Source organism: Boleophthalmus pectinirostris, unplaced genomic scaffold, assembly GCF_026225935.1.
Source record: "Boleophthalmus pectinirostris isolate CB_2022bp ecotype Guang Dong unplaced genomic scaffold, ASM2622593v1 HiC_scaffold_4, whole genome shotgun sequence".
Lineage (NCBI taxonomy): Eukaryota > Metazoa > Chordata > Actinopteri > Gobiiformes > Gobiidae > Boleophthalmus > Boleophthalmus pectinirostris.
The window spans coordinates 3,209,526-3,236,922 of record NW_026571353.1 but is presented as its reverse complement, the minus strand read 5'-3'; the positions used below and the strand labels follow the sequence as shown (position 1 = coordinate 3,236,922).

The window sequence follows — 27,397 nt, the reverse complement described above, 5'->3', positions numbered from 1 at the left end:
CTACTACTGTTAATACTACTACTACAGGTACTACTACTACTGCAAATACTACTTACTACTACTACTGTAAATACTACTACTGCAGGTACTACTACTACTGCAAATGCTACCACTACTACTGCAAATAATACTACTACAGGTACTACTACTACTACTACTACTACTACTACTACTACTACTACTACTACTACTACTACTGCAAATACTACTACTACCAGGTACTACTACTACTACTGCAAATGCTACTACTACTACTACTACTACTACTACTGTAAATACTACTACTACTACTACTACTACTACTGCAAATACTACTACTACTACTACTACTGTAAATACTACTCCTACAGGTACTACTACTACTACTACTACTACTAATACTACTACTACTACTACTACTACTACTACTACTACTACTACTGTTAATACTACTACTACAGGTACTACTACTACTGCAAATACTACTACTACTACTACTACTACTGTAAATACTACTACTGCAGCTACTACTACAGCAAATTCTACTACTGCTGTAAATACTACTACTGCAGGTACTACTGCTGTAAATACTACTACTGCAGGTACTACTGCTGTAAATACTACTACTGCAGGTACTACTGCTGTAAATACTGCTACTGCAGGTACTACTGCTGTAAATACTGCTACTACTGCAGGTACTACTGCTGTAAATACTACTACTGCAGGTACTACTGCTGTAAATACTACTACTGCAGGTACTACTGCTGTAAATACAACTACTGCTGTAAATACTACTACTGCAGGTACTACTGCTGTAAATACTGCTACTGCAGGTACTACTATAGCAAATACCACTACTACTACTGCAAATACTACTACTACTGCAAATACTACTACTACTACTACTACTACTGCAGGTAGTACTACTCCAAATACCACTACTGCAAATACTACCACTACTACTGCAAATACTACTACTGCAAATGCTACTACTGCAAATGCTACTACAGCAAATACTACTACTACTACTACTGCATCTACTACTACATCTGAGCACGTGCATCTGTACTTTCTACTCCACTACATTTTTGATCTGGTCTGAACTTAAATTATTATTAGTTTGTACGACCATAAACGAAAAAAAAAAAAAAAATCCTTAAATTTTTTCATTCTCATTCATAAATGATAAACTTCTGTGCCTTCTTTATTTATTATCATTAGTTTGTACGACCACAGTATAGTACAATACCAGAAAAAAAAAAAGAAATTGGGTTAAAATTGTATTTATTATGCATAGTATGTAATTTATTTTTCTGTATGTAAATATTTATAAAGTTTCGTCATCAATGTACATAAGAAATCACATAATTTTTGAATTTTTGAAACTATGTCATGAACAGAGGTAGGTTAATATAAATTTTTTCTTCTTCTCACTCCTTTTCGAGAAATGTGCTTTTCTGTTGTTTAGTATGTGTATGATTATTGTTTCTCTCTTGGCACAAACTCGAAATAAAAATGAATCAAATCAAATCAAAACTTTTCTGAAATGGCACAGCAAAGCAAATACACAAAAGAAATTAAATGAATATTAAAATCTACTCAGTTCTTTTTCCAAATCACCACATTTCATCATTTTATTGCTCTAAATCTAAATCTCTGCCAAATACTTACTCCTTTATCTTCAAGTACATTTTTAAACAGATACTTTAATACTTTTACTTAAGTTAATTTTTTCATGTGATACTTTTACTTGCTGGAAGACAGTAGGGCGGTTCCATTACATAACCAGGCACATGGCTCTAATGTTCTTGATGAACTTCCTGTTTATGGCTCAGATTGGACTCACGTGTGGCTGTACAAATCAGCAGGCCACATTTCCCAAAGTGTTGGAGGACTGAACACAGTAGGGCCCGTGCATGTTTACAGTGGAGTTCTAATAAAGAGATACAGGGGGGCCGCCAAGTGTGCCGTGGGGCAGGATTACAAAAGTGTGGCCCCCATTCTGTACCCGTGACTGCAGATAATCATGCGCAGTTAGGGATGGGACAATAAACAATATTATAATTTATCATGATGAAAAGAGTACGCAATAATCGTTCGTGGGACTTTTATATAATCGTGAAAATCGCCAACAAATATAATCGCCTTTTTATCACCAGAATGTGCAGAGAAAAGCTGCTTATCCTTCATGTTTTGTTCGAGATCATTGTTTTCACTCATAATAAAGTACAATTCTATAACCATGGGCTCTATTCACGCTTACGTCACGAAACCAGAAGACGTTTGGAAACATGCAGATGACAAGTTCCTTTGAGCTCTGTGGAGAAAGTACTGTATTTTCTGGGCTATAAGTCGCTCCAGAGTATAAGTCGCACCAAAAATGTGCAATGAAGAAGACAAAAAACATATGTAAGTTGCACTGGACTATAAGTTGCACTTTTTTTGGGAATCAAGTATTTTATAAAACCAGAGACCTGGACCCGACATTTCATCTTAAAAGTCAAGTTCTAATAATAACAACAGAAGAGAGAACAACAGACTGTTAATGTCACATATGAACAGTTCTTCAGATAAACTATAACATAAACAACAGGACAGAACAAGTTTAACAAACTCTCCATCTCACTCCAAATCACTAAATCCATTCAATTCTTCATCCTCAGAGTCACTTCTACGTGACCTCCGGAGATAAACCACAGATCCATGATGTAAACAGAGCGCCGCTTCCTCTGCTGTGTAGCTGTTGTCAGACTCAGCATCAGTTCCAGTTAGAATTATTCGGACCTTTCTGAATCCCGACAGGATGGTTTCGGTGTCACTGAAGTTCAGGCTTTGTCCATCCATCCAGTGACTTCAGGAAAGTTTCATGGTGCATCCTCCTGGTTGCCATGAAGCTGAAGTGTTCTCCATACCCGTTTTCCACCAGTCCCTCACAAGTTTCTCACTCATTCCAAACTTTCTTTCTGCTGCTCGATTACAGTTTTCAGCGGAATATTTCACTAATTGCAGCAGAACAACGGCTTTTCTACAGGAGACATGCGCAGTAGAGTGAAGTGACAGTGGTACAGGAGTAATAGATACTGACACAAGCCTAGAGCCTCTCACGGCTGTCAGTCTGAAAATTTTAATTTATAAGTTGCACTGGAGTATAAGTCGCAGGAAACACCCAAACCATGAAAAAAAGCATGACGTAGTCCGAAAAATACGGTAACTCTGAGAACTGAGAAAATGGTCTGGTTTGCTTCATTTAGATGTCATTGTATTTCTTTTTTCCTTTTATTGCCTATTAATTTGTGTATTGTAATTTGTCTAACTTAATTTTAAAAATAAAATTAAAATGGCATTGTGGCATTCCATTATGTTCGGCAGATCAACAGTTCCAACCAGCTGCCTGTAAGTGACATGAAAGTTACGATTAGAGTCGGTTGTGAAGATGCTGCTACTAAATTCATGGTTTTATCATATGTCGGTAACTACACTGGAACTTATTCATAATATTAAAAGTAATAATAGCATGAAGTACATGAAGACTTCAACATGAAGAAGTCTAAAGTCTAAAAAGTCTAAAAAAAAAGACAGCAGTGGTGGAAGGTAATGAAGTACAAAAGTAAAAATACAATGCTGAAGAATCAGTGTGTCATTCGTTTATTCGTGTGTGAAAATAAGACCAAATAAAAGCTATTTTCTTCATTATTTGTCTACAAAACCAAAATGGAAAAAAAAAATGATAATGATAAATGTTTTCAGTTTTTGATTTTATGTTTAAATTAATATTGGAAAAAATGGATAAGAGCTGTTTCCCGTTTCAAACTGCGATACCGTACTTTTGCGCCGCATACAGACTGAACCAGGACTGAATCAGGACTAAACCAGTCTCAGTCCTGGTCTCAGTCCCGGGCTCAGTCCTGGTCTTAGTCCCGGTCACAGTCCTGGTCTCGGTCCCGGTCTGGTCCCGGTCTCAGTCCTGATCACCCGACAGTCTACGTGGGCGCACCTCCGAGCCCGTCCTGACACTCAGTCCTGGTTTAGTCCTGGTTTAGTCCTGGTTTAGACCTGGTTTAGTCCTGTTTTAGTCCTGGTTGTGTTGCAGTTTCACTATTTTCATCAGAGGTTGCCATAGTGAAGACTTATTTTTTTTGTACCGTTTCAGTTTTTACACCAGATTTTTGACAATCTCTAAAAATGCAGTGCAACACATGACCATGATAATAAAGATGTACAAAAATATGAAATTACTGCAGTATTAGCATTATCACGAATTTTCCACTGATTCAGTAGTCGGCAGTGCAAATCCCATTTCCATTCTAAACACATAATTGTTTACGCCGGTGTTTGCGCACACTGGTGTATAAATGTGCGTGTGAACAGTGAGTGGTTCCTTGGTGTAAAGTGTTTTGAGCCTTGAAGGTAGAAAAGCACTGTATAAAACTACAACTATTTACCATTTACTGCATTACAGAGCACAACCTCCTACATGAGGTGGGAGACAGGATAACCACTCTGCCACACAGGGGATGTTGTAATGCTGATTGTAAGTCAGCTCGTTCCAGGAAACGCCGGAGCAGGTTCCACATGTTCGATCCATCAGAGGAATCAGAACACAGCAGAGAGGGGCCCTGCGTGGTGAGGTATGCAGCCCACACAAACCCGGGCCCCATGGAGCTCATGTTCACACTCAGTGTTGGGGAGTAACAGATTACATTATTATTATTTCTATCACAATAGAATCATATAAAACAGGACAAAGTTGAATTAGTCAGTCAGATCTGTGGCGAGGCGACTTAGCCAGGTTGGTACCACCTAGTGCCTCCGCTCTATTTCATTTGTCTCCAGCTACTACTAGGTCAGGAATTGGATTACACTAGACGGTTTGCAAGAACCCTGGAAGTTGTAGACTGCACACCGACCAATCCGCTGAAACCATGACGTCAACCTCGTCGCGTCTGTCTGTGTCCCTTTTGTGGAACAGCACAACAGTAAACAAAGCGGTCGAGATGGATGTAGATGAAGACACACATTCTGTGTTGACAACAATTCCTGAGATTGAGGATTTAAAGCCGGAACAAAGACAATTTTTCCTTCTTCCTATGGGATTTGGGAAAAGCTTAATATACCAGTTAGCCCTGTTAGCAGCACATTACATACGTCACAACCAAATAGCAGCCATTAGTTAAATTAAAAAGTACCTGCCTACTGTCGAGCGTATGAATCCTAATGCTGCGAGGTCAAACGGTTTCCACGAAGTGAAACCAGCTGATGAATCAGGCTAGAGGAGACCCCACTCACCGTCAGAATGTCTGTTTTTGAGCTATAAAACCACCTGTAATTGAATAAATGTAAGGTAGAGCTGTTTAATGTCATACCGTGGAACATTTGTAGAACACAGAGCTGTGGCATACTCATAGAAACAACAGGTGAAGGACCCCCAGCCAAAAAGTTACACGTTTAAACACATTTTTTCAGTACTGGGTAGTGTAAGTGTTTCCAGCAACAGGAGTCATCTGGTCAAATACTGAGCTGCCATGACTAATAGCAGTAAATGAGGTGCAGCAGAGGAAAGTGCCAAACAAGCCTGACTCACTTAAATGAAGGAATTCCCAAACGAGTGGATTTACAGTTTAAACTGTTTAAAATACTTCTTGTAACATGTGCATATGACATCTAGAGTCACAGAGAGGGTCAAAAGAAGGAATGAAAACTACTAAAAACTACTATGAAAACTTGTACAATACTTTTGAACAAAACATACTGTATGAACGTGTAACCCAACTGCCACCCTTTTATTTTATTTTATTTATTTATTTTGTATTTATTTACTTACTTTTTTTTTCTTCATGTTATTTAAATTATTGGTTCATTAATATTTCTTAAGATTATTATCAATATCATTAGTGCCATATTTTTCGGACTATAAGTGGCACTATTTTTCATGGTTTGGGTGTTTCCTGTGACTTACACTCCGGTGCGGCTTATATATTAAAATGTTGACAGTGAAGCGGTGAGAGGCTCTAGTCTTGTGTGTGAGTATCTGCTGCTCCTGTTGCTCCTGTACCACTGTCACCTCACTCTACTGCACATGTCTCCTGCAGAAAGAGCCTCTGTTCTGTCTGTATCATGTCAGTCGATCGCACCGTTACTTCTGTACCACTGAAAACTTAACATTTAAACAAACTTATAAAGACACTGAGAAGACTGAACACAAATGCAGATTGCAGATTCCAGGCTGCAAGTTGTGAAATCTGCAGCTGAAAACGATAATCGAGCAGCAGAAAGAAAGTTTGGAGTGACAGAGAAACTTGTGACACCAGGAGGATGCACCATGAAACTTTCCTGAAGTCACTGGATGGATGGACAAAGTCTGGACTTCAGTGACACTGAAACCATCCTGTCGGGATTCAGAAAGACCCGAATAATTCTAACTGGAACTGATGCTGAGTCTGACGACAGCGACACAGAAGAGGAAGCGGTGCTCTGTTTACCTCCAGAGATCGAGGCCAAGTTACTCAGAAGTGACACTGAGGATGAATATTTGCATGGATTTAGTGATTTGGAGTGAGATGGAGAGTTTGTTAAACTTGTTCTGTTTTTTATGTTATAGTTTATCTGAAGAAATGTTCATATGTGACGTTAACAGTCTGTTGTTCTCTCTTCTGTTGTTATTACCAAAACTTGACTTTACACAGGAAATGTCAGTTTCTGGTCTCTGATTTTATAAAACCTCCAAAAAATTCCCCCAAAAAGTGCAACTTATAGTCCGGTGCGACTTATATATGTTTGTGTCTTCTTCATTACACATTTTTTAGCTGGTGTGACTCCAGAGAGACTTATAGTCCGAAAAATACTGTATTTATATTTCTTTTCGTGTATTCTTGTAATTGTATGTGGAAAAAATACTCATATATACTGTGGCTAATGTGAAAAAAAGTATTGAATATATTGCAAATAAAAAAAAGAAGAAAGAATGAGTCTATGATTTGAAGACCTCGTGTGAGATGTTTTCTGGGTATGTGTTCTGTCAGAAGTGTTTGGCAATGTTCTGATCTTTCTTTATCAGACACATTCCTGGAGTTGTGTTTTATTTAGATATTCCTGCATGTTTAGTCTGTCACGTCTCTAACGCTCCGTTCCACCCTTTGACATCATTAGGTGAAGAACCAGATGCAAAACCAGCTCAGCAAAACCAAACTGATATCTCTGTATTTTTATACAGAGCTCATTGGTCATCCATAATTTTGAACAAAATAAAATTTCTCTCACCTTAGATTTTTTTGTGATTCTGCAGAAATATGAGATGTTTTGCTGCCCCTTTTCTTATATTTTATTTTTACTTTTTTCCTCGTAAGAAACCATAATTGCTTTGATATAGACAGAAGATAAGTGTCCCTGATTGGCTAATCCAGGGGTGTCAACCATACGGCCCAGGGGCTGGATTCAGCCCTCCAAGACCTTTAATCTGGCCCTCAGATGATTTTCTACTAAAATATTTTCATTATATTTTCTATTAAAATATTGTTAATTTTCTGTGGTGTTTATCACAGCAGCGTCTCCAGCGTCTCTGTACGTGGCCCCTCCCACCAGAGCAGCACAAATGAAGACTTGTCTCTTTCCAAACGCTCTTAAAGGACGATCGTTTTGACTGTTGACCGTGACACCCTCATCAGAAAAATGTCCAACATGAGAAAAGTGGAGCCAAGTGCAGGATTTTACAAGAAAAACGGACTTATTCCTATTTACATACAAGTTCATGTTAAAACATTGTGTTGAAATTACATTTTTCTTAAAGTTTCAGGTCGTTCATAATATTGTAATATTTAGTAAAAGAAAGAGTTCATCAATTAAAAAAGATTTCTGTAATAGATTTGTGTTTCTCTGCACAAATATTTGAACTTATTGTTATTTTTGGGGTTTATATGTCATGAGTTTTCTGATCCGGTCCCTTTGGGATCAAAGTAGGTTGAATACGGCCCCCGGACCAAAATGAGTTTGACACCCCATCTGTCAATCACTCCCATCTGAACTCACCGGCAGTGAGCACATACCAGACTCACATCTTATTAGAGTATTGAAGAAGTGTGAATTCTGGATCCCAGACAAATCCACACCCCCTCCTTCCCCCCTTCTGATCATTTCCCCTCAATGTTAACTTAACAGCTATTGTTTTTGGCCTGTTTTGAACTGCTTCACTCCTCAGTACTGCAGTAAAAGGTGTCTATGAAGTCTACTGTACTAAAGCATTTCTGAACAGTCTACATAGGGGCAGAGGCAGCACGGGCCAAGACAAACAAAGCGAACAGAGGAAACATGTGGTTTTAATAGACTCCAATCTGCCAGCCGCCTGCGATACATACAACACTACAGCGGTCCAGAGATTCAGACGAGATAGTTAGAAATGTGCCGTTTGAGGGGCCGCTGAGTGGGACGACACCAGAAATGAAAAACTGGTTGAGAAAATACAGTGTAAATTACATCTACAGGACTGACAGATTTTTTAAAAAAAGATCTCAGAAGTGAAGCAGGCCAGTGGGGCAATAGTGGCAAAACTGTTGTTGTGTCCTTAGGCAAGACACTTCATTCACATTGCCTAGTATGAATGCGGTGAGTGTGAGTGTTGGCGGTAGTCAGAGGGGTCGATGGCACAGATTGGCAGCCTCATTTAGCTCAGCTAACCCCAGGGCAGATGTGGCAACAATGCACCAGAAGAGACTTCGAGCACCAAGACAAATTATTTTAACAATTTACATACATAATACACATATTATTTTATACAAAAAAAAATTGCGCACAAGGAGGGGGTATTTAAAAAAAATAATAATATTGTTTTGAACATACACAATTAGAATAATCAATAAAAAATGGATCAAAATATCAGATATCATGTAAGGTATTCCTGCATTTTTTTAATAGCGTCTCTTCATATTTTTGTGGATATTTGGACTAACTAAGACAACAATTGGATTTCCATAATATGCTCTATTCACGCTTACATCACAATCCAGGAAGACTTTTGGAAAGATGCAATTACAACTTCCAGTGAAGTTCCCAACTGTGATCAAACCCACTGAAGTAAATTTGATCAGCGGTAAAATGCAAACTGCATACATATGTGCTGTTTGGAATCATCTGGACTTTGGCGCCTGCATGTACCCAGTGCGCTCGGACTTGTGCGTCAGTGGGGAAATGATAAAAACTGAGGTATGGTTGTAACTTTTAATCAACCGAACATAACGGAATGACATGCACATGAAGAAAACTGGGACTTTTTCCAATTTTTCCTAGATTTTGCCAGACTTACTACTGCGAACAGAGCCCCACCGGAAGATGTCATCGCATCTTTCCAAACGTCTTCCTGGTTTGTGATGTAAGTGTGAATAAAGCCTATCACGCATCACAAATTTCGGACGTCCAGTCATCGCCCAATGCGTACTCAGAAGGATTTCCTGAAAAAGTGAGCATCAAACCGCCATGTTTGTTTTCCCAGTGGGATGTGTCTATTGACAAAGCCGATCTTTTCTAGTTTTTTTAACCATATCACTTTTGTTTCTGGTTCTGATACTGTTGTATTTTAGTTTTGGGATTCGGACATCGTAATTGTGTGGTTGTTGGATCCTAACAGTGGAAAACAGCTGGAGAAATTTGATTGCGAACTCCATAACTGCAAAAGGACTTTGAGAAATAGTGAAAGGCGAAGGCGATGAGCAGTATTGACAGGAAAGACGAAAAAGGAAACCTTTGACTGCCTAAATCATCCCGAGTTTGTAGTAAGCATTTTGTATCTGGAGCACCATCAAAGCAGGATCCTGTTTGTTAAGAGAGAGGTACAGATACAAACAGACTGAGCTGCACTTTCTTGTTCTTGTGACTTTACAGCAACATCACGTCTTGGTCTATTTGCAGTGGAAGGTGTTTCTTGGTGAACAGCTGGTGCCTTTCACTTTGGCGTTGACTTTTTAAATTTGTAACCAAGGTGGATTTTTTCTTTTGTTGGCGCGCCACATACAAAATGTTCACAGCAAACTCGGGATGATTTAGGTAGTCAAAGGTTTCCTTTTTGGTCCTTCCTGTGGATCACTTCTGCCCATCACCTTCACCTTTCACTATTTTTCAATTCCGTTGGGAAGGGAAACAGTTTGAACAGAGTAGTTTGAGCAGAGAAGTTTGCAAACAAATTTCTCGAGCTGTTTTCCGCTGTTAGGATCCAACAACCACACAATTACGATGTCCATCCATCCATTTTCGTCCGCTTATCCGGGGCCGGGTCGCGGGGGCAGCAGTCTAAGCAGGGACTCCCAGACTTCCTTCAGCCCAGACACATCCTCCAGCTCTTCCGGGGGAACCCCGAGGCGTTCCCAGGCCAGTCGAGAGACATAGTCCCTCCAGCGTGTCCTGGGTCTTCCCCGGGGCCTCCTCGGGTGGGACATGCCCAAAACACCTCCCAAGGGAGGCGCCCAGGAGGCATCCAGAACAGATGCCTGAGCCACATCACCTGGCTCCTCTCGACGTGGAGGAGCAGCGGCTCTACTCCGAGCAATTACGATGTCCGAATCCCAAAACTAAAATATAACAATATCAGAACCAGAAACAAAAGTGATATGGTTCAAAAGACTAGAAAAGATCGACTTTGACAACAGACACATCCCACTGGGAAATCAAAGATGGCAGTTTGATGCTCACTTTTACGGAAAATCCTTCCCAGTATGCATTGCGCAATGACAAGAAGTCCGAAATTCGTGATGCATGTTTTGTCACAGGATTAAAATAATTTGAATCAATAACGCCCACCCCGATCACAATCAACTTTCAACATATGCTATACGTCACCAACATCCAAACTTTTATTTTGAAGTCGATTGCCCTGCGTTGCTTTTACTCCTATTCTAAATTTGGTCTGGTGCTCCAGTTTAAACCCCAGTCTGGCAGTTTGCTGAATTGGCCCCACGCGCCGTATAATTATGGCGCTCTTTTAAAAATGACCTAATCCTACACGCCATATAAACGCATTCATTTCCATGCATTCACTGCGCCTCAGACATCTGCTTCCATTTCGCCGTCTCGTAAAGTTAAAGTATGGAAACAACATCCTCTTAATTCGTTAAGTACTAATTGTACAATGTCTGTAATTTGTCAAAAATGTCCTGCTCAAAGGCGAAAGTGGCTATTAATTAGCTGTAGTGTTGATTCCTCTTTGTGGTTTTATACGCAGTACAAAAACATACCTGGGTGTTATAGGGATTTGGGGAGAATAAATACAATCAGACATTAGTTAAATTAGTTAAAGATGCACTGTGCAACTTTTCTAGAGGAGGATTTGCCAATAACTTGTTTCCATGGAGAAGTTATTGCTTTACTTGGAATTAAACCTGCCTATCTTGCATTGGTATTGTCATTACTTAGAAATACAGTTTAAAAATTGTATTCTTGCTGTGTGCGTGGTCACCTCTCCAGAGATCTGACCTGTAACTTTTCATGCTTGTCTCTATTCTATGAAGTTAGAAAATTGTATGTGTCAATGTCATACTGTGAAATATTTGTAGTAAAGATTTATAGTGAACCATTAAAGAGTATTGTTCTGGTGTTGTAACTTTGAATTTCCAAGCAATATTTACATGCTGTTGTTTTTTAGTGTTGCACAATCTTACGCAAAATTGAGCTTTCTACCATCTTATAATGTTGTTCTCTCATCAAAAACATGTCAGAAGAGGTTTTAGATGCCATCCATGCATGTCTGAGTATTTTTGTGATCTCTCCCATAGTGTAGTAGTACTCAAAACTGACCTTAAGACCACTTTTTTAGGGTGTTGGTCTCGTCTCGGACTCGGAAGCGTGTTTGGACTCAGTCTTGTCTCGGCCTTGATGTCTCGGTCATCGAGTACGATCGTATTTCATTACGGCCAGAAAATGTGCAGAGGCTGCTCAATATCACTGCAAAACCAGTAAAATGATCTAACTGTGCCCATGGAAGGTCTCTTAAAGAACTGTGGGTGAGGGTCCAAAAAAGTAACACAAAGTGTTTAAGCGCTGTGCAGTTTGTTTGTCTTATTTTAAGCCTAAATGAACATTAACCAGATCAAATGGAGATAGATTCATAAAAACATTGATATTAATGTGCCAAAATAACTGTAAAATACAAATACATGTAGGAAATGACAAAGATGGTCTTGATTTGGTCTCGAGGGGCCGTGGTCTTGGTCTTGTCTCGGTCTTGACCCTCAGAGGTCTTGTTCTTGTCCTAGTCTTGGGACCCTGTGGTTTTGATCTTGTTTTGGTCTTGGCCTTTAAAAGTCTTGGTCTTGTCTCGGTCTCGACCCTCAGAGGTCTTGGTCTTGTCTTAGTGTCGGGACCCTGTGGTCTCGAACTGCTCTTGGTCTCATTTAGTGTGGTCTTGGCTACAACACTACTCACTCAGACCCTATGCAAACAATACAGCAAAAATTAGCTGTAAGATTCCGCCCACAAGCCTAAGTCACCCATGGTGCCACACGACAATTCTTCATAAATATATCAAAGCATGGCTCAAAATAATACACTACAACGTGATGTGCTGTAGTTTCATTAGCGAAAGGGGAGTGGGGACTTAGATCATCAAAAATCAAAGTGAACACATTGTTTTTGGCAAATACAGCATCTTTTGAAAGAATAAAAATGTAATGATCTAAATAAGTTATGTTAGCAGCTTTTCAAATGAATGGTGCTTTGTACTTGTGGGTCAGTCTTAAAGTGCCCTGTGTAACTTTTCGGTAGTGGGTCCTTCATCTTCTTGTTTCTATGGAGATGTTATTGCTCTGCTTAGAATGTTCCACAGTATGACATTAAACAGCTCTACTTGACATGTATCCGATTACAGGTGGTTTTATAGCTCAAAAATACTTAAAGTGTCCATCTCATGCAAAATAACTCTTTTCACATTGTATCTTCTGCACATAAACAAGCACAATTTGGGTTTTGGAACATCCATTACACAATAGTTCTGAAATCTTACTGATTTCTTGGAGGCGTCACAGACCAGGAACTATGAAAGGTCCGACTATTACTCCTCCCCCCGCCCGTCCTGAGAAAGCACAGGCTCCGCCCTCCAAACGTGATGAAGGCGACGAGTGAGCCGCCCTTCCTCTGCCCATCTCAGGAAGGAAGGGGGAGACAGGCGTGACCCTGATAGCAGCAGGAATAAACTTTTATTCATCATGGAGAGACAGCGCGTTCAGCTGCATGTGTTGGACCCGGAATCAGACGAGGACTTTGAGATGCATGAAGCTCAAGCACCATGTCCACATCAGCTGAACATTACTGATTGGTAAAGTATTAATAAACACTAGTAGATCAACTTATTATATCATGTTCACTGCAGTGTAAAACAATGAGCTTATGCTGTCACTTTTGTTTAGGTGTTCATGTGGGAATTGTCAGAGGATGCGGGATAAAGCGCTTTCTGCTACATCAAACATGTCATAGGTGTATCTGCCGCGTCATCGTTGTAGCAGCTTTAGTTTGTTGTCACGTGGGAGAGTGGCAGAAATACGCTGCAATTTGTTTTAAAAAAAACACAGAATCAATCTAAAAAACACTTCAGCGACATATACAAGGCCCACACATCACTCTTAGAAGGTAGAAAGCTCTGAAAAGTTGATTTTGCATGAGATGGGCCCTTTTAAAAAAACGAACATTCTAACTGTAAGCAGGAGCATCTCTCCACAGATCTGACCTGTAACTTGGTCTGGTTTGGCCTCCATGAAGATAGAAAGGTTTAATAATACCAAATTGTTAAACATTCCAGAAAAAGCAGTAACATCTCCATGGAGAAAAGCTTTTGATGGACCAGAAAACGCACCTTTAATATGAGGTGTTCAAGTTACAAAAGTGAAATCATTGCCTAGGAAATGTTTTGCCATGGCAGATTGTGAACTAAAACAAAATATAATAAATCTAGCGTGAATTTTCCAATGCAATGTAATAAGGAAACTGGTAATTATATTTTAAACAGCCAATGCTACAGGAAAGTCATAACAATGGAACTGCAGACATCACATAACTCACTTTACAGCATATAAAAAGATAAAAGTATATTACCGTTATAGAAAACACAGTACACAATAAAGTACAAAAGAACAGCTGTATACAATGAGACACTATAAGTCTTTTGTCAAGCCACATGTGGAAGTGATTTGCGACAGTCCACGACGACGTTTTTCAAACCATACTAAGGCTATTTGAAATCTGAAAGACAATGGATTTTATTACAATCGGCTATAAACTTTACAATATGCAACATGTTTAAATATGAAAATCTGACTCCCCCAGGCCAAGTAAGAGTCAGGTTTGTGGAGATGCAAGCCCGCTCACAGTAAGGACCCATGTTTTGTATGTTTTGCAGTGCAATAAAACCATCCAGATTGAAAAAAAAAACAAAAAAACTTGTATACTTTTGCTGCAGATAAAAAGTTGCGTAGTGAGGCTTTAAACAATTAATCAAATCTTTGTTTGAGGTTTACTATAACAACATTTCATTTCACAAAACTGGGTCAAAACATGCTTCATCTTCTGGTTGATTTGTAATTGTGGGATTGCTAACTGAAGGCGCCACTTTGTCAGATATTACACTTCTATGGGCTCTTAATTGTTAACACATAAAATAGTTAAATCACCAAGTTACGGTTTATTGTTTTGAAAAAATTTTGACAAATTTGCCAATATTTGCCAAAAATCTGATTAGACAAAAAAAAAAAAAAAAAAAAAAAAAAAAGAAAACACACACCAGTTCTTGTAGTGGTGCAAATGCAAGAAACAACAAAATAAAAGTAAAAAAAAAAATGCATAGGTCACTCAGATGGCCAGTGTCCAAAAGCATTTGTTATAATTATTATTATAAATAACGTTTCGGTAAAAAAGCCTTCATCAACTAATTTTTCTTGCTTTGGACCACAGTACACAAAATGGATACCAGCTCAGGTGCCCATATCCCTACCAACGAATGTGAGATCCCAAAGACATTTACAAAAGAAACATTCTCATAAAATACAAGAATCTTAGGCCCCGTCCACAATAGTTCGTATTCGAGACGTTTTCGTTGTGGATGCAGAGTTCATCTACACTAATCCAATTGAAAACGGCTCCAGAGATGGAACGATCTGGTGCCGCCAGCTCCCACAAATTCATCTGAGCTGAGATCTGATCCGGCACTGTGTGGACGCCTGAAAACGCTGATGTAGTTCTATGCACCGCGAAGTAGCTTATTCACGGCTAGAACGGTAAGAGACCATATATATTCATATATAAGGTCTATGTGTATGACCGGCAGACATATAATCTCTGAAAAGTTTAACCTGAACCATCTCCAACGCGAGAAGCACAGAACAGACTCACCATCAGCAGAACACCCCTATGTCAAGAAAAAACACTCATATTCCACTGAGTCGTGTCCTTTAGTCCGACAGAAGCTGAACCGCATCAGCACTTATACAAAACCAGTGATCTGTCCCAGTTTTATACAAGAAATGTCCCAATCTGATACCAAGAGTAAAGAGAGGCATAAATTTAGAGTGACCATATTTCCATTTGTGAAAACTCGGACACCTTACCGTGGTGTGGGGCCTCGACATTGAGCTACACTCACCTCGTGAACTGTGCGCACAGCCTCCCACTTGTCTCAACCGGAAAACAGGGAATTTCTTGTCCACGTCATTGTTAAATGTGCATTTGCACTTCGGCATGTCGCAGACTGACTGTTTGTGTCTGCTCGCTCCTTCTGAGTTGCAGAGAGCTACGAGAGACGCTCAGTTTAATGGCCCAATGAAAGGTAATGAAAACCCAGACATTTACATCACTTTATGAAAAAAACCCCAGATACCCTGGACAGGACGCAAAAAACTGATATGACAGGGGGAAAACGGACGTTTGGTCACCCTACATAAACTGTCATTTCTTTAGGTAAAATACAAAAAGCTGTTTAAAAATGACAAAAACATAACAAAAATGTGACTATACTAACTCATATTAGGGCAGAGTGCAGAACAATTTTCCTTCATTACGCACTCATTTCACAATTTTATTATTACCAACCACCACAAACCAGGGGTGTCGTAGTTTTTTATTTGAAAATCTGCTCACTCTACTCTGTGGGAATGTTCTCTCTGTACATCCAATGGTCCAGTGTCATGTAAACCTATGGGGAGCTGACATGCACTTTCTCAGTCAACAAAACCACAAAATATTCAACCGTTCGACCTCAAGAGGAAAAAATTACCCCGGAGAAGGATGGAGGGGTTTCATTATAGCGAGCGGAAAAACTGGAACATGAGTCAGCGATGAAGTCAACGCATAGAATACCACTAGTTGTTGAAATCGGAAACGTGACAAATCATAAAATGAGTATAATTGTACAAATGTTATTGGAAAAGTGATGGAAAACAGTGAAACATACTTTGGCTACTACTGCGTTATTTAGCTGCTAAGTACTAAGCTATGTCAACAAGCTGCTGTTACTTTCTTTGCTGGTTTAGTTACTACTGCTACTTAAGTAAAAGTACAGATACAAGGGCAAAAAGTAAAGGTATGACATGAAAAAAATCTAAAATATATTAAAGTACCTGTTCAAAAATATACTTTTTTTTTTTTAGAACAATTGATGAAATGTAGTGATTTTGAAGAAGAATTTATTTGATTTTAAGAGCGTCAATTGATTTCAGATTTTTATGTGTTTTTATGTATTGTCTTTCTCAAACTTAGGAAACTTAAACTAAATGTTATTTCCTTAAAAAGCCATTTCTGCAGATCTCAAACGATTAAGAAAAGTACTTTTTACTTTCCAGTCTGGATTTAAAATGTAGTGGAGCAGAACGTACAGATACCTGTTCTCAAACAAAGTGAAGTAAAACTAAAAAGCAAAAGTGAGGACTTGTGAGTCGTGACTTGAACTTGAGACAGACTTGAGTCACTATTATTACGACTTGAGACTTGACTTGATAAAATGGACTAAGACTTCGGATTTGAAGGTGAGTGACTCGGGACTTAACTCGGACTTGAGGTCTGTGACTTGAGAAGACTTGATGCTTCTCCTAAAAAAATATATTGTTATATGTTTTTTTGAAAAAACTTTACTCTTTACAGTTGATACATGTGGCACTTCATTTTAAAGCAACAAACTGGAACATGTCCCTCCCACTTCTCTGTCACTTTGGATGTAACTGAAGTACTGTGATATGGTATCCATAAATGTACTACAGTAATACACAGTACAAAACAGTAAAATGGAGAGAACTACATAGAACATGATCTTTTATGACAAAATAACTGTAGCACTTCTGTTCTGAGTGTAATGATTCACAATAAGATCTTGACATTTAAAAAGGAAAAATTACTACACCTCTTATATTAATACTCATGTATAAGTATACCATAACTTTTTAAGTACAATTTAGTTTAAGTCATATAAATTGCAAAAACCAAAGCTATATTTGGTACTTTGATTTAAAGACTTGAAATGACTTGAAGCTCAAAGCAGACGACTTGGAATTGACTTGGACTTATGGGCCAGTGACTCGAGACTCGACTTGGACTTGCCTGTATTTGACTTGGGACTTGACTCGGACTTGAGGTCAAAGACTTGAGACTTTCTTTAGACTTGCAAAACAACGACTTGGTCCCACCTCTGCTAAAAATTGTCCACTATAAAACTGACTTAAGTAAAGTACAGCTACCTAAAATTTGTACTTAAGTATTGTACTTTTACTTTTGTGCTTCATGACCTTCCAGCACTGCTAACAACTAATGTCCAAGTTGTGTCAAATAGCTGTCTGTCCTTTTTTGTAAACACATTTAAGAGAAACAAGTGTGAACTGTACACAGCTCTGTCCGGATGGAGGAAATGAAGCATGGAAACTGCACATTATAGAAACCTCAGAATGACCTCATGTTCCACCATTTTTGTTTGGTTGCAAAGTTCAGTATTTATGCAGAAAACGTGTAGGTTACAAAACAATTATTAAGAATATTATAAATTAAATCAGGGTGCTTTGCTTTATTGTCATTTTCAAGCTCAGTATTTCAGGTAAACAAATGACAACACATGCCTCTCTTTACTGTTGGTGTTTACCAGATTGGTCCAAAATAGGAACACCTGGGACATTTCATGTATAAAACTAGGACACATCACTGGTTTTGGATAAGTCTGCTGGGACAGGGGACGCAGGGTTCAAAACTGGAACTGTCCCGAGTAAATAGGGATGTTTCAACACCCTAGATCAGACCAGGGCATTGTACAGCTCAGGGACCACATACGGCCCTTTGGTTGACTCAGTTCGGACCGGACCGGCTTATTTGGAATTACAAAATAAACATATTTTATAATTCTACCTCATGCATGAACTAAAGCTGCATTACTTTTATTTTAGAGGTGTTTTTTAAATGATTTTTTGTAAGGCAGCCTCACTTTTTCATTGCTTACTCATGACATAAACTCTCACCAGTCTGAGCAGCTCGTCAAAACAATTATATTTACTGCTTTTTATAAAGAAATACAATTCATATTATGCATAATTGAGTTTAGAGCATTTTGGCACAGCCCTCCACAATATTTTCTGTTTCTCATGTGGCCCCATGGGAAAAAATAATTGCTCACTCCTGCCCTAGATTAAGTCTTATAACCAGATCTGTGGAAAATACAGTCCCAGAGTTCATTTCAAACTATTTCACACTGATAATAGTTAACTCACAACAAGGGTTCAATCACTGAGCAAAACCAATCAGTCTCACCCTCAACTTTAGTCTTTTTTACATCATTTTACACCCAAAAGTAGTTTTTGTAAACTTGTCAAACATGGTTTATATTTTAGTTCACTTGCAGAGAATACATTTTTTAGATCAGTTTAACCTTCAGTGAGGCAAAGATCTCACTTTTTTGTTGAAAATCAAATACCTATTGATCACAGGCTCCTAAAAACGTGCTGTTTAAATCCATTTTGTTTTTGTTTTTTTCGTGCGTTTCCAAATGATCTTAAAACTTTTTTTAACAGGGTTTGTTAATGTGTGCACTGTGTCACTATGGTTAACTGCTGAACATTCCACCAATAGAGATACATTTAGAACACCCCCAGCAAGATGTCACTGGAAAGTATCAATGTCAGCCACGCTGGATTTTGATGATGTAAAAATAGAATAAAAAATCCTATGATGAACTAAACACAAACTGAAACTGCAGCTTCAGCCTCCACATATGCTGTCAACCTGGTCTGTTTACTGGCCACAAGAAAGAGAAGGGAGAGGAGGCTGAGCGTTCACATCTGCAGCCCATACAAAAGCCCTGAAATGTGTCTGACCACAACAGAACAAACTCAGGATACACAACAGCATGTTTGTTTTCAGAACTGCAAATTCCCACAGGGCCACTGGGCTCTGAATACAACACCCCCGCTTGAACTGAGAGGGTCAAAAGCCATGAAGAAGAAATTGTCCAAGTGACCTTAAGGTCAGGTAATTACCTGACAGGGTTCATTTTAACAGCAGGAGTAATTTGGAGGGATGTGTTAGTGACTTTCTGCAAGTGAATTACTTGTATTTTTTATAATCTAACAACAATAAGAAATGTATCATGTAACTTGTTTGATGGAGGATCCATCACCACCTCGTCACCATCAAGCCCCGCTGTTTGAACATGGCCGTCAGTGTGAGTGAATGGGCCAAGCCCAGTGGCACGTGGCACTAGTTTAGGCAAAGCTTCTTTATTTATACAAAACAAACTCAATGCAACTCAGTGAGCTAGTTTAGCCTTTGTTGACTCGTGACAGGGGCTGTGCAGCCACCGACTATAAGCAAGTGCTCTGACCAATCACAGTGATCACAGAATAGCTAAAGCTGTTTTTACGACGTGATTTTGAACAAGAAAAATGTGTAATTCATCATCCAAAAATAGGCAAAAATCAGCACACATCCAGCCTATACCTGTCAGCCAAACATGAGCAGTTCTTGCACTGGGCTGTGGAGGATTTCACTGCTGCAGTACAATGGACTGGCCACTAGTTTAACTCAAAACAGGTTTGACAGAGCAACAGCCTATGCAGATTGTATGGTCATAATGGAGGTGGCATTACTTTACTTTAGTGTTGCACTCAATGAAATTAAACTTATCTATCCTCATGAAGACAACCAGGTGACACCGTGAGGCCAGGTGAGGGGTTATCTGTTATATAATGTGAACCAAAGAGGATGAAGGCTTTCATCATCATTGTTTATTCTTGGTGTAATAATCTTGAGTGAACGTCTCTCATGGTCACACTAATAATGTGACATCCAGTAAAGTCATATAGACCCCGTACTGAGCCATGCCGTCACACTGCAGCCCACGGAGGGTGAGTGAGGCTGAGTCAGATTCTTCCACATGATAAGAGCAGCCACAGAGGAGGAGGAGGAGGAGGAGGAAGAGGAGGTGGTGGGCAGCTGGGTTTCCCATAGAGCAACACGAGAATCTTTACAGAATGGAAAAGCTGACTGAGGGCTTTGTGCTCAGCTTGAGTCCAGACGTCTAGACCACTCCACACACCTACATGTCCTGCTCAAAGGCACGTAAGCAGAGCCAGAAGATAATACAGCAGATAGTAGGGCCTTTGATGGATTTTCTTCACATTACTTTGTTCATTTTGCCTTAAAAACATACAAAGTTATCATGTGTCCTTATATGTGTGTAATCCCTGTGGTCCACGTAGGTTCCAGAGTGGTCTATGAGCATATACTAGTCTATGTGCTCTTATACTTGTTCTGATACAGCTCAAGATCACCTGTGGCTTATATTCAGGTGCAGCCTATATATGTACGATTTAAAAATTTTGTTAACATTTCGTTGATGAGGATAATATTCAGGTGCACTCAACAGTCCGGAAAATAGGGTATTACACCAGACAGTCAATGTAAATGTCTGAGTTGATAGAATAATGTTTGAAATAAAACTAACCTTGCATCGCATGACTGTCATGAAGCATATGCATGGGAGACGGCATATTTCCATACTATATGCCACACTTGTTTCTCATGACAAAGAATCCAGCATGGCTAGAATGAGAGCATGGAGTTTAGATATCAAGGAAAATATTGATGAAGCAGAGTGGGCAGCTGCCTGTTTAAAAGCTCAAACACATTCTATCAACACAAGATTGAAATAATTACAACACAAATGGGACATGCATAACCCCTGAAAAACTTAGTAAATTGTCTCCGGGTATTCCAGACACTTGGATTAAATGTTCAGCTGAGAGGGGCACCTTAATTCAGTGTGTGTGGGAATGTCCTAAATTGGTAACTTTTTGGAAAATGGTGGTTTGTACCTTAAGTAAAATTGTTGGCATTCGGGTGCCTCTCTCGGCAAAACTGTGTGTCCTCGGAATATACCCAGACAACTTCACTGTCAGCTCTAAAAATAAGACTCTGCAGACCAGGAGGATGGTTGCTTTAGCCTGGAGAGAGACTGAAGTTTCTTCTGAACAGTCCTGGATAAGAGAAATGTCTTTGTGTGTTACACTGGAAAAGCTGACCTGTATCATAGAGGTAAAGCACAGGAAATTTTAAGAAGTATGAACAATCTTAATGGTCTTTCTCAGAAAATTATAGTCGTGACAGAGTGTGACAGTTATTATTATTCTTTATTTATTATTTTATTTAATATTATTTTTTTGATTATTTTATTTATTTTTATTTATTTATTTTATTTTTGTTTTTAATTACTATTACTTTATATATATGAGGATTAAAAATGAGAAAATCTGAAACCACCCTCTAAGAGTTGAAAAGCTGAATATGCTCTGCAGTAGCATTTCCGTCTACACTGCCCAAGACGCAAAACTCTGGTCAGACCTCCTCACGTCACATACACGTTTACCCAATACCCAATACCCATTCGCTCAGCCAATCAAATTCCACACACTTTTGCGTCACCGTATGCACGTAGATTTCCTCCCGAAAACACTCGTCTAAATGTGGAATAAAAAATGAAAAAACAATGCCACTTTTTGCGCATTCACACCATCATCATACAAACATAGCCTTTGTCGGTAAGATAGGTGTTAGGTGATATCAGTCCACCGCTGCCAAGCTCTCTATCAGGAAATACAACTCGCTGCTGCTGCTGCTGCTCAAACATAAATCCTTCAAATGAAAGGTTGGATTTAGTTCTAAAATTATTCTATCGACACAGACATTTACATGGTCAGTCTGGTGTAATAGTAGATTTTCTTTGGGCGCTTTGAGCAAATACAAAGACTGGTTGGAATATTTTAAAAAGTGTCTCCACACGTCTCCAACACACTTCACTAGGAAATGATGTCCTATGTCCAAAATTCCAGACTGTCCCTTTAACAAGTAAACAAGAGAATATTTGGATTAGATCACTTGGAGAGCTGGATCTGGCCCATGGACTGTAAAATGAACTGGCCTTGAATACAGCAACAATAATGATGCCTGAAAACTTTCTTCCAAGAATACAGCGATGACTTGAATCACATCCAAACAAATGGAAATAAATCACTAAAGAAATATGAAAATACAAAACATTTGTACCCACATTTTACTTTAAAAAAAAAAAACAGTTCTCACCAACTGGATGTATTTTTTTTTTCTTCATTATTACAATTATTTGATCAAGGTGTACTGTGTAACTTTTCATCCTACTTGTCTCCACAACAAGACTACTACAGGAGTTATTTATGGTGGAAAAATATACAAAAAACATCCATTCTTACTGTAAGTGGAGTCGTCTCTTCACAAATCTAACTATAATTTGGCTTGTAAGTCTCCATGGAGATTCATAAGTTTATGGCCATATTGTGGAACATTCTAGACACATCTCCATGGAGACAAGCAGGTGCCGGACCCTCCAACAAACAATTTATACAATGCGTCTTTAATAGGGATAAGAAGGGATGTAAGAATAGCCGAAATATTGTGATATCGTATCGTTGTTCTCACAATATATCAAATTATACATCACTTTGCTTAAATGAAGAGTTATGGTGCAGCAATAGTTAAAAAAAAAGATATAAGGAACTACATAGACCATGATCCTTTGCTCCATTCCAGTGTAGACATGAAGAAATAACAGTTCTAATCACTTTTAAGTCTTAGTTCTTTGGATTAAATCTTGCCAATGTATTTTAAGAGGAAAATGTAGCATATTAACAGTTTTGTTAGTCTCCACAAAATATCACAATAAATATCGTACCGAGAGATGTGTATCGTGAAAATATTATACCAAGAGATTTGGATATTGTTACATCCCTAATCATGAGCCTCGCCATCATATCGTGAGCTTTCCCAAAAATATCGTACGCTGAGGTTCATACCGTGACGATATCGTATCATGAGACTTGGGTATCGTGTCACCCCTAGTCTTTAACTTCACCGTATTTTCCGGGCTATTAGGCGCTCTGGATTATAAGGAGCACTGTCATTGAATGGTCTATTTTCAAACTTTTTTCACAGATAAATCACACTGGACTTTAAAGGAAACCCAACAGTGTGATGGGTGAGTGGTTTTGTTTGTTTGTTCGTTCACGGTGACTCTGGGCTTTGTTCAGTTGTGGCGTGTAGGGAGGGTGCTGTCTGGGACCAACGGATTGTCGGCGTGTTCGCAGTGACTCAGTTGTTCAGTTGTGTCTAGAAGTGGCACATTGCACTTGCTTTTTCGGTTCGTTCCTCCATTCCGTTCCTCGTCGGTGTGGAGTGATGAGTGTGACTGTGGGTGTTTTTCGCTGTGTGGTCACTGTCTGCTCCATGTGTGTTTGTGTGTTCTGTGGGTGGTGCGGCTTTGTAGTTAACTGAAGTCGTGCTGGGACACCCGAGTGGATTCGTGTATAGGGTGCTCTGGATTGTGGGGCGTGCGGTCGTTTTTTGATGGGGTTGGAGGCTTAAAGGTTGTATAAAGGATTTTTTAAGGGATAAGAAATACAGCGACAGTCCTTTTTCAAATGTTGAGCATGCATGACACCACCGTCCTCCTCCACAGCTCCCTCAGTAGAAACACCTCCTCCCACCTCCTTACGCTAGAAATCACGTTTGTTTACAGCCAGTGCACGTTCAGAGTTACTGTTGAAGTGACCTGTCTAGAAATAATTTAGCAACCGACACGTCAGTTTTTAGACCCTTTGTCTGCTTCATTCACGCAATCGCTGGAAGGAATCTCCAAAAATCACCTCAGTTTTTTCTCCGCTTCTTTTCCCCTTCTCTTCTTCTTCTTTCAGCGACCTCAAAAACGGACTTTCTTTTGCGGCGAACTGGTCGTGGATTCTCGTCCGCCATCGCAACAAACTTTGTGCGAACTGCGAGGAAGCTACAGTTAGAAAAAAAAACTCTAAGAAGCACTGCATAAACCACGTAATCCCTGCGCACTGGTGAGTCAGTTACACTAGAAACGTAGGGAGTTTGATTGACAACCTAACAGCCAATAGAAAATGAGGGAGCCTCGTTATCTATTGGCTGATGTTTATCTGGACCTCACTACGTCCACAGTTGATAGATTTTCATTCTTTTTTCTTTTTTGTTGTTGTTGGTCATCATAACTACAAGGCTGCTGCATCACTGTAATGGTATTTTAAACTTTCAATGACAATTTGAAACAAAAAAAAAATCCTCCATACAACTTTAAGAGCGTGCCTAATAGCCCAGAAAATACGGTACTTTTTGTCTACAAAAACACATTATTACTTCAGAATTACCCCATATTGTACTTGTTACCAACTGTGAGCCTCACGCAGAACTTACACCATTAAACTATAACATTTGCTGAACGGCTTAGATCTACTGAACCTCGGCTGGACGACTGCTGGACGGACCATATGATGCAGTGAGGAGGGGAGGCAGTGTGGTTGGCTCATAACATTGGAATGTGCCTAACACGTTTAGCCCAAAGATAACAGAGCGCTCCCCGTCTCCGCACGTCATTGGTTTAACCCAGAAACTGAACCGTCAGGGAGGTTTTAAAGGGTTTAAACTACACAGCACTGACACTAATGAGTCTGACACCTCTGCTATAACTCTGCAGCTTCACTTTCAACTCACCTACAACTGAAGGGCATTCGAACAGACAACAGGGGAGGGAGGAGAGCAGAGGTTGTGAACTGTTAAAAGCAATAGAACCCCATGATGTAGAGCTGTACAATATCCATAAATGCAAATAAAACTATTTAAAAGAATCCGAAAGGGCTATTCACTGCCTTAAATTTGAAATGGTTTGCAGTTCAAACATATTTCTAATTTTTCTCATGCAATTTTAGCCACATTCTAGCCACATGGTTATAAGCACTTTTCACACCTTTCAGAGGCCAGAGTGGAGTTTCGTCATCACAGTAATGCTATCAATAACTAGCACGCTAATTTTGCACTCAAAATGTGTGTAAAATCCCTCAGTCATCCAGGTAGAATCGACGGCAAAAGGAGAAATTAAATTTGTCAACTGGACAAAAGCTATTTTTGACACTTAGACACCATCTACCTCCTATTTACAACTCCAGCCTCAAACCTAAATCAAAACAAACAAGAGAACAACAGGTGTAGCAGGTCTGGTCCAGAGGTGTGAAAGCTTCTTTATAGCCCTAAATGGTTATGCTAAAAAGAATCCACACTCAGAATAGGTTTAATAGGCTGAGCTAACTAACAGAAACTGTAAACAACTAGATGTGTTAGTTCAGAGTAGGTTCAGTGTAGTTAGCTCCTCTCTTCAGCCAGATATATGGAAGTGTCCACCAACATCTGACCAGAACTGAAGAAGCAGCTTGGATGAGCTGCGAAACATTTTCAACCAAACTAACTTTTGTCCAACTGACAAACTGAATTTCTTCTTTTGCCATTGCACGCACAAAATCTGAAACAATAAAATGTTTTGTATTTAGATGCAGACAGCACACAGTTGCCTAATTTTGACCCCAAGAGATGCTTAAATACAATAAGTGCAAGGGTAAAACAACTGTTGCTTAACATGGAAAAAATCTGGTCACATTGACTGTATATTTACAGTAATGTTCTGATATTACAGACACTGACTCATCATTCCACCCATTCACTTTAAGGCCTATAAGATATAATGGGTGGCTCCACAGCGTGTTTCACAACATTTTCCGCTTCCGTTGTCAAACAGTCGTAACTTAGTGTTTGACGCCAGGGCCAGCTTGTGAACCAGACCTTAAAGGCCCAGGTATTTGACATATGTAAAGTCACAACAGGATTTCATTGTTTCATTGTTGGCAGCCTGTTATCTTGAGGGCGATTTGAGTTTTGTATCCTCAACTTTACTAACTGCAGTTACCCAGATTACAGTAACACTCCAAGCTAATACACTATCAATGCACAACTTTGACACTTAAGCCCTGTGAGAAAATGCCTTTTAGACGTCAACATACAAATGCTCCTGGTACTGAATGGACTTGTGTTTTACAGGGCTATTGTAGATTTGAGGCATGATCTACATTTCCCACATGGCGTCCTTAGCAAATTCAGTAATGTGAGTTTAAGTGTTCAACCAGGAACTTACCTCTATGTGATTGGCCAGAGAGTTGATGAATTTGAACCCAGGTATCCTCTTGTCGCTGCAGACCACTCCCACATCCTCGGAGTGCTTACAGTCTGACACGCCGATGCCGTTGGAGGGGCACTGGGCCAGGGTCTTCTCCTGTCCTGTGCAGTGGAGGTTGTCAAACCAGATGGGCCCTAAAGGAACAAATGTAAACGTGAATCAAAGGAAGGTTCCACTGGAAAGAACTGCAATGGGGACTTTCCTAAAACTAGAGGAAAGTGTTTATTATAACAATTTAAACATGTAAAAGGTTATGTCAGGAGAGTAGAGATTTGACTCTTCCAGTGTCTGGGGATTTTCTAGTGATTTTAAAGGTGTAGTACCTTTCTGGAGGAGGGTACACCATACTTCTTGGAATGTTCCAAACTTTAGCATTAAACTCCTCCATGGAGACAAGCAGGTCACACAACCAGGCCAAGTTACAGGTCAGATTTTTTTTTTTCACTTAAAGGGCCCATCTCATGCAAAATCAACTTTTCAGAGCTTTCTACCTTCTAAGAGTGATGTGTGGGCCTTTTATATGTCGCCGAAGTGGTTTTTAGATTGATTCTGCAGTTTTTTTAACAAATTGCAGTGTATTTCTGCCACCCTCCCACGTGACAACGAACTAAAGCTGCTACAATGATGACGCGGCAGATACACCTATGACGAGTTTGACATAGCAGAAAACGCTTCGCACCCGCCCCCTAACCCCCTCCCCCGCTCCACCGTGACATAATAAGTTGATCTACTAGTGTTTATTAATACTTTACCAATCAGCAATGTTCAGCTGATGTGGACGCGGTGCTTGAGCTTCATGCATCTCAAAGTCCTCGTCCGATTCCGGGTCCAACACATGCTTCTGAACCATATCCTATCTCCATGATGAATAAAAGTTTATTC

General features: G+C 39.4%; 1 protein-coding gene across 1 annotated transcript in view; it reads right to left on the bottom strand.

Moving 5' to 3' along the window:
• Window positions 1-27,397, bottom strand: part of loxl2b (lysyl oxidase-like 2b) — a 105,037-nt gene that overhangs the window by 63,322 nt on the left and 14,318 nt on the right. The window contains exon 3 of the mRNA XM_055161895.1: window positions 26,474-26,649. Within this exon, the coding sequence (XP_055017870.1) occupies window positions 26,474-26,649 (176 nt within the window). The remainder of the gene's footprint in view (window positions 1-26,473; window positions 26,650-27,397) is intronic.